Below are 9,761 nucleotides of genomic sequence, written 5' to 3' on the forward strand. Positions count from 1 at the left end.
GTTGGTGCAGGAGTCAAAAAGGCACATATGAAAATACCTACGCACACAGGCACGTGAGACAATATGCCACATAAAATACATCTCTCGTTGTTTATCTCAATCAGGTATCAAACCACTCAAGCTCGTCATTCTTGGTGAAAATTGCTCTGTAGGTCTTTCCGCCACTTGAATCCTCGCGCTCCTCGGTGTGAATGCTATGGAGCTTGGGAGGCTCACCACCACCGCCAATGAAGACACGGAAGTGAATATAAGATGGGCCTGAAGGGTCAGGCAAAGCGGGAATGCGAAGCTTGCCGAACAAATGAATACCGTAGGCTGATGTAGCGACACGAACAGCTTCGAAGTCGTCAGCGCTGAAACCGACAAGGTCTTGGTCCGAGAGGTGTTCCTATATATTCTAAGCCACGGTAAACCGAGAAATATTCGACTGAACTTACAGCTGCTGCAAAGTACTCTGGTTCGTGCTCTAAGAAGGGGGGCGTTAGCTTTAGATTCAATCAGAGGTAGGCTCATATCGACTCACTATTGTAGTCGTGACGGAGATGAACAAGAGTCTTCTTGAGCTCAGGGAGGATCTGTTCAAAGGCTGTAATGGAGTCCTCCTTGGGAGGGTGAACAGGGCCCAGATCGACAGTTTCAGCGGTCGCCTGGGTCAAAGAGTTAATATCAAGTTTGCCAACCAAGCCCGGCAGTCTCACCATTGTAAGCAAGGTGCGTCGTGAGTTCTAAGTGATTTGGAAATGGATAGTGAGTGAGGAGCTCGATCACAACGATAAACGGAAATGCACAGACATTAAATACTGGCTACGGTAGGTATCAAGAGAAGAGTATCTGGCCAGGTTACGGATACATGTACAAGGAATAAAACGCACAAGCAAGCACGCATGTCGTCAGCGGCCTTTGATCGTCTCCTACAAATCATGTCTCACAAGCTCGTCGGGCTATTCTGGTTGGATGAGACTCACGTCACAGGTGCTAGGGGTCCCGGCAAATGGCTGGCAGTTGGGCATCTTCCCGTGATTATCAGGGTCGTGCCAACTTGGCGCATTTCAGCAGACTAACGTCCCCCACCTAAAGACCGGCCACCCCTATAGACTGGCCACCTTTTCCCACTACTTTCCTTAAACTTTAAAGCTCTTAAATAAGCCTATATATTAATAATAAAATTATACTAAAAATAGTATTATATGTATTATTAGCTATATTATAAAGAAAAAAAATACTATATAATTCTATTTTAATTATATAAAATTAAAGAGTTTTTAAAATAAGTTAAGCTTATACTGTTAAAGAATTATTAGTATTTATTAAGAATTCCTTAACATTCTAAAATCTTCTATATAAAATCTAAAAAAATACTTAAAAAACCTAATTCTTAATTTTATATATATAAAAACTTAAAATAATTTAATTTATATTTTTATAAAGTAATATTATTTAATTAGCTTATATAATATATATTTTAATATAATAACGCCCTGGTAATAAGGCTAACTGGCCTCCTACTATATAATCTCAGGACCCCCTTAAGTCTATTATAAAAACCCCTTAAATAGAAATCCTACTTCCTTAAACTTTAGTTAATATAATACTATTATGCCTATTTAGCTATTATCTATTTACTATAATAATTCTAAAGCTTTTACTTAAGCTATTTAGGTATAATAGTAAACCTATAAAGAACTACTGCAATTAATATAAAACCTAATAAGCTATTAATAAATCCTCTAGAAATTAGCAGTAACTCTATTTAAAATAGTAATAGAGAATCCTTCTAAATAATAACCTATATAGCCAGTTATATTATCTATATTATATATATTAATGCCTTAAAAGTTAGAATTAAATAACTAGAAAAAAAGCTTACTCTTTAATAATAATAAAATAAATTAAAATAATACCTTAAGGAGAATAGAGATAGATTATAAAACCTCCCTAAAACCTAAAAAAGAAATAGATTATTTATATAATTACTTAACTTTAATACTAAAGACTTACTATAAATAAGTAATAATACCTTAATAAGGTAATAATAAGTAAGAAATAGCTTTACTTTTAGTAATAATAAAGAAATAAAAGCTAAAAATATTATTACTTTTAAATATTTAATTACCTTTTAAAAATAAGATAAATAGTTAGATAATATAGATTAAAGCTTTAAGGAAGCCTAAAAATGATACTATATTAATAAAAGCTATATCTTATTTACCTATAATAATATAGTACTAAATATAAGGCTTATATAGTTAGGTTATTTAAATAAATAAATAGAAAAAAGAAGAGAAAACTTAAAGAGAGATTAGAAAGTATTTAAAGAATAGTTCCTTACCTTTATAGAAAATAGAAAGAATTACTAAATATTTATAACTATATAACTAAAAAATGCCTAATAATAACCTAGTTAATTCCCTTAAGACTTCTATAAGTATTTTATTTTTATTAAAGATTATCTCCTTTATAAGCTTAATATAGCTATAAGAGTTTATTAATATTATATTAAACTTTTACCTATTCTTTAGGATATTATAGCCTTTTAGGAAGGTATTAATTTCCTTAAAACTAGAGAAGAACTTATTTAATTAGTATAATAACTTTAAGATACTTTAAACTAAAAGAATAAATATATAAAAAACCTATTAGATTCTCTATTACTTAAGAAAAAACCTTATTAACTTTAAAAACTGCCTTAATTATATTTATATTAATAACTTTAAAAAAATAACTAAAATTACTTTTTTATTATTAATTTAAAAAAAAAAGAAAAAGATTTAAATTTTATAAAATACTATAATTATTATAAAAAAGGTTACTATTTAAGAAATTGCCTTAAACCTAAAAGGATAAATTAAATAAAAAGATTAAAAAACTAAATATAACTAAAAATATAGATTAATTTTTAATTAATACCTTTAAGATAACTTTAATTTATAATTAAAATAGACTTTAAACCTACTTTAAAAGAAGGATCTTAACTATAATAGAGGCTTAAGGCTGTAAGACTATTAAAGTATAGGCTTACCTTAATTATAATATAGAAATAGATACTATTAGTAAAACCTTTATAAAATCTTAGGGATTTTAATAATTAAAAGATATTAATATCTCCCTTTAAAAAGCAGATAATACCTAATTAAAAACTATAGAATGCTAGGAAATAACCTTAACCTTAATAGATTACTAAAAATAAATATATAAAACTATATAAAGCCTAATAAGTATTAATAAATAGGATTAAAATAAATTAATACTTCTTTTTATTATTATTTTAAAAGATTTCTAAATTATAGCAGACTTTAAGATAAAGAAATAGTAATTTAAGGGATACTATAAAGGCCTTAAACTTCTTAAATCTTGCCAGTTTTTAAAGAAAACCTATAATAAAGTTAAGATCTTTACTATTACTATTATTAAGGAACCTTACTTACTTTTTAGTAAAGAACCCTAAAAACCTAACTAACTTAAAGGTATCCCCTATAAACTAAAAGCTTATATTAAGGTCTTTAGCTATAATAAGGTAATAGAAATACCTAACTTTAAGAAGATAGATTATATTATTAACCTAATTAAAGAAAAGGAGCCTCTATATAGCCCTATTTACCTCCTTTTATAGGTAGAACTTAAGGAACTTTAAGAGTATATTTAGAAAAACTTAAAAACTAAATAAATTTATTTATTTAAAAGCCTAGCTAAATTCTCTATCCTTTTTATCTTTAAGAAGAATAAAGGTCTCTATTTTTATATAGATTACTATAGTTTAAATACTATTACTATTAAGAATTATTACCTTTTACCTTTAATTTTAGAAATTATAGATTATATTTAAAAAGTAAAGTACTTTTTTAAGATTAATATTAAAGATATATATTATTAAATTTATATTTAAAAAAAGGATAAATAAAAGACTGCCTTTTAAACCTATTACAGTTACTTTAAGTATATAGTAATGCTATTTAAATTAGCTAATATACCTACTATATTTTAATATTATATCTATTAGGCCCTTTAGGGTCTTATAGATATAATCTATATTATCTATTTAGATAATATCTTAATATTTTTAAAGATAAGAAAAAAGTATATTAAGTACCTTAAATAAATTCTAAAATAGATAAAAAATACTAAATTATATATAAAACCCTTAAAGTGCTTTTTTTATTAAAATAAAATAAAGTTTTTTAGCTTTATTTTAATTATAAAAGGTATTAAGATAGATTTAGTAAAGATTTATACTATCCTTAAATAGCCTAAACCTATTACCTATAGAGAAATTTAGGTATTTCTAGAATTCTATAACTTCTATAGGCAGTTTATTTATAAATACTTTAAGGTTACTGCTTCTTTTATAGCCTTTATAAAAGAAAGCTAAAATAAAAAGAAACTAAAGAGTATAAGGTTAAATAATTAAAAAAGATAGTTATTTTAGGCCCTTATTGCTAAATTTAAAAAGGCCTTAATTCTATAATACTTTAATCTTAAAAAATATATTTATATTAAAATAGATATATTAAATTATATTATAGTAGAAATCCTCTTTTAATTAAATAATAAATAGAGATATTATTTAATTGCCTTTTAATTATAAAAGTTTAATAACCCTAAAAGAAAATATAGTATCTCTAATTAAAAGATAATAGTAATTATAGAGTTATTTAAGTATTAGCAGTATTACCTTAAAGGCTCCTTAAAATAGATAGAGATCCTAAATAATTACTAAAATCTTTAATTATTTATAAAGAATATTAAACTAAATAAAAGATAAATATAATAGTATTTATATTTAATAACCTATAACTTTATAATTAAATATAAAAAGGGATTTATAAATCCTACTAATATCTCTTTAAGACCTCTAGAAGTTAAAGGAGAGAAATATTAAAAGCTAGATTTAATTAAATCCCTAAAAGATAAAATAGCTAAAGTATAAGTAATAATAAGAGGTTAAAAGTTAAAAAAGAGGTTAAATAAGAGGCTTATAGAGGGAATAAGTCTGCCTTAAATCTTAAGTAAGTTAAAGGTAAATAAAATATCTTTAGGTATTAAAAATAATCTAGCCTTACTATTAAGTAATGCAGATATTATAGGCTAGAAACCTAATTTAAATATATAATCTTAAGAGATATTAAGATTATTTATAGTAATTTCTAATAAGATAGTAAATTAATCCTTATATTAAAAAAAACCTCTAGAAGATAATATATTAAAGCCCTTAATTAAGATAATTAAATTAATATAATTAAGAAATAAAATAATATTTAGCTAAAAGGATAAAATATTTAAGGTAAATTATAGAGAAGGATCTTAAGAGTAAAAAGTAAAAAATAACTTTCTTTATTTTAAAGACAGGCTTTATATATTACTAAAACCTAACCTTAAAAAGGAGATATTAAGATTATACTATAATAACCCTTTAATAAGGCATTTTAGTATTAAAAGAACTTAAAAGCTAATTTAAAAAAAACTTTATTAAAAAGGCTTAAAAATTAATATAAAATAGTATATATCTATATACTATATTTACTAAAGGATAGTATTTAAGAGATATTAACCTTATAGAAAGCTTAAAAGCCTATTAATTCTATTATATCCCTTTAAAGAAGTCTTAATAGATTTTATTATAAAACTACTATTAATACTCTTTAAAGATTAATAAGTTAATATAATCTTAATAATAGTTAATAGATTTATAAAATTTATATAATTTCTATCTATTTCTATTAAAATTACTATATTTAAACTGGCTAAACTCTTCTATAAGGAGATTAAACTATAGTTTAAAGCCCTAAAAGGTATTATCTCTAATAAAGGCTTTATATTTATAAATATATTTTAGTTAGAATTATATTATTACTTAAAAATTAAGTAAAGACTATTAATAGCTTTTTACCTCTAAATTAATAGATAGATAGAGAGAATAAATTAAGTTCTTAAATATTATTTATATTACTTTATTAAAGATAATTAAAATATCTAGCTAAAACTTTTATAAATAGCCTAATTTACTTATAATTTAAGGGTTAGTATTATAATAAATATAACCTTAAATAGGGCCTTTATAGATTTTAACCTAAAATTCTATATTACTGCTAAAGATATTAACTTAAAGAGGGGAATCTTAAAAGTTAAATATAAAATCTAAAAGCTATAAAAACTATAAAATAAGCTTATAATATATTAATAAAATATAACTAAAAGGCAGGCTAAATACTTTAACTTAAAGCATTAAGAAATAAACTTTAAATAAAAATAATTAATTATACTTTTAACTAAAAACTTAAAGCTTAAAAAAGAGAAAAAGAAGCTAGCTTTAAGATTTATTAGCCTATTTAGGATTATTAAATATATTAAATTATAAGTATATTGCCTAGCTTTATTAAATTAATATATAAGAATATATAATATCTTTTATATAAGCCTCCTTAAAGTATATTAAGTATATAACTAAAAGGATAATAATTCTTTATTAATATTAAACTTTAAGGAAGAGGATAATTAATAGGAAATTAAATAAATTAAAAATAAAAAGGAAATATATAAAGAATTATATTACCTTATAAAATAGAAAAAATAACTAGCTAAATATAATTAATAGGTTATTACTGTAAATATAGAGAATACCTTATAAATTATTACTATATAAAAAAAGTCTTAAATAAAGCAAAAGGGTAAGAAATTAAAGTTATAAGTAAAAATAACCTTAAAAAAGAGAGAATATTTAAGAAAAAAGCTATAATTAAAGCTAAAAGGCTTAAACTATAAAAATGCTATTAAGAAAAAATAAGTAACTATAAACTATAGGTAAATCTCCTTTTATTTTAACCTAAAACTACTAAATAAGACTGTAATAACTATAATACTAAAAAGCTATTCTTTAAGCTAACTTATCTTTCTCTGCAGTATAAGCCTTATATAAACTATTAAAATATTTAAGTAGTATACTTTAGGAGCTAAAGTTATTAAAAAGAGGTTAACTATACTTTTAAAAGGTTAAAAAAGGATATATAATTACTATAATAAAAGGTTAAGAACTCTCTATAGGTAAGGCAGAACTAAATATAATAAAAGGCTATATAAAGAGAGAATAATAAGGAAAAGGTAAAGTTATAGCCTTTACTTTAATAGAAATTAAAGAGGTAAGTATAATAAATACCTAAAGATATTAATAAAGATTTAAACTTAATATAAAGCTAAAAGTAAGGATTTAAGTAATAATATTAAAGTTATTATAGAGGTTATTAATAAGACCTAAATATATAAAATAGTAAAAAGTATTAATAGTAGCCTATTAAGCTATATATCCTTTATTATTTTCCTTTAAGTATAGAATTTATAAATTCTTAAATATAGTTTAGACCTTTTTATTAATATTATTTTAAGGAGATAGATATATTTTAGTATAAATATAGTAATAAATTATAATAGCTTAAATATATAAAAGGATAGCTTTTTATATTATAACTTTATTAGTTAATATAATAAAAAAGATAAAAAAAAGAACTTATAGATAGCTTTTTAATATTAATAAAGTAAAAGTTAGTAATATAAATAGTCTTTAAGTATAGAAAGGCTTTTAATAACTAATAAAAGGTATAAATAAGTTCTATATAGATATTATAATAGAGTTTAAAATAGTTTTTTTTATTTATAAAAAGGATAGCTTTATAAATAAAGTTAAGGGTATAGTAGATATCTATTTAGTCTCCCTTAATTATAGCTATAAGACTATAAGGAAGTTAATTAAATTAATAATAAAAGGCAATAAAAAAGAAATATATAAGTAATAACTATATTTATATTTATTATACTTCTTATAGTATAAGGCATTAAGGTTAATAAAAATATACTTAATATTATAAAAATAATATAGATTCTATATAACCTTAAGGTCTATAAAAGTAGCTATTAATTAATTATAGTATTTATAAATATAATAAATATATATATTTTTAAATATAGTAAAGCTAGAAGGATAATAAAAGACTTATAGCTTAGAACTAAAGGCTATAAGAAATAGAAAATAAATATACTTACTATTAGATATTATAGTAAGAAATATAGAAAAATTAAGGTAAAGTTAAAAAATAAAAGGTTAACTAAAAACTAAAATAAAAGAGGTATAGGCTATAGATAAGAAGTAAGAATAAGAGGTATATAAGCTAATAAGGTTATATAAAATAAAAAAAAGAAGAAAAAAGAAAGAAGCTTAAATTAAAGAGAGAATTAAATATCTATAGATAAGGTAGAAATAAAAGCCTATAAAAGCCTAAAGAATTAAAGGTATAGCTTATAATTTATAGGCTTAATATATATATATATTTTTAAAGGTATTTTAATAAGGCTATAAAGAACAGTTTAATAGTTTATATAGGGAGAATGCTATAAATATAACCTTTTATTATTATAATATTTAACTTTACTATAAAAAGCTAATAAAAGGTAGCTATAAAATAGAGAGATATTAATAACTTTATAACTCTATTATAATTATACCTAATTAAGGATAGCTACTTAAGAAAGGAAGGATAATTATAATAATACCTTAATAATAAGGCTAACTAGCCTCTTATTATATAATCTTAGGATCCCCTTAAGTCTATTATAAAAACCCCTTAAATAGAAATCCTGCTTCCTTAAGCTTTAGTTAATATAATACTATTATGCCTATCTAGCTATTACCTATTTACTATAATATTTAAATATTTTTATATTAAAATTATATAAAAATAAAGGTTTATATAGTAAATAAGTTATATAAATAATAAATATTATTATTATAGTAATTTTAACTTTATAATAAAATTAATTTAATTAATAATAGCTTTATATTTAATTTTTAGAATTTAATATTTAATTTTTAAAAAACTTTAAAATTTAATACTATTAAACTTTTAAATTAAAATTAAAATTAATAAAAAATATATATTATAATAAAACAATTTAAGATTTTTTTAAGATTTTATAGCTATTATATAATAAAGAGCTTATTATAATAGTATTTTTATTTAATTAATTATAAGAATTCTTAAAAACTTATTTTCTTAATTACTATATTAATTTTATATAAACTTATAAATAGATTTAAAAAAGGTATATTATATAAATAAATTGTTTTTAAAATATATATATTAGTAAATATATAATAAAAAGCTTTTAGCTTATATAAGCTTATAGAACCTTTATTATAAAATCTTTTATTTTTCTTATCTATTAGTATAAGGTGGCCAGTCTGTGGGGGTGGCCGGTCTTTGGGTGGGGGTGTTAGAAAGCTTGTGTATTGTCTTTCTTCTAGAAGAGAGGAAATTCTATATTTAAATCCCTTAACTTCTAGCATCTTACTAAGGTTTTACCTAAATATAAGTAATTATTTTATTCTCCTAATCTAATATCTCTTTTTAATATATAATAATTCTAATAGTAATATACTAATCTTAAAGATTTAAGTATTATATTATATTACTTTAGTAAGATATTAGTAGACTATTATAAAATGGTCTATACTTATATTATTTTAGTAATTAGATTTTAGTATTTATATTTTTTTACCTTATTAAAATTATTAATCTTTTAGTAAGCTTTTATATTTTTACTGTATTTATAATATTTACTATAATCTCTCTCTTTAATATTATACTGGCCTTTTATTAAAATATTATATTTTTTATATTAATAACTAAAAGAAATATAGCTTTATATATATTTCTTTACCTTAATTGCTAGGTCTTTATTAATATTTTGCCGGTTTTTTATAAGTACTTTAGTATAAT

At 21.9% G+C, this 9,761-nt stretch overlaps 1 protein-coding gene; it reads right to left on the bottom strand.

Moving 5' to 3' along the window:
• Positions 1-100: 100 nt before the first annotated feature.
• FFUJ_01527 (uncharacterized protein) lies at positions 101-9,328 on the bottom strand (the record flags this gene model as incomplete). XM_023577717.1 has 4 exons in its annotated part: positions 101-388; positions 438-466; positions 524-647; positions 9,320-9,328. The coding sequence occupies 4 exons, from the start codon at positions 9,326-9,328 to the stop codon at positions 101-103; spliced, it is 450 nt and encodes a 149-aa protein (XP_023425606.1).
• Positions 9,329-9,761: the final 433 nt, after the last annotated feature.

This window comes from Fusarium fujikuroi, chromosome FFUJ_chr01 (genome assembly GCF_900079805.1).
Source record: "Fusarium fujikuroi IMI 58289 draft genome, chromosome FFUJ_chr01".
NCBI classification, from domain to species: Eukaryota; Fungi; Ascomycota; class Sordariomycetes; order Hypocreales; family Nectriaceae; genus Fusarium; species Fusarium fujikuroi.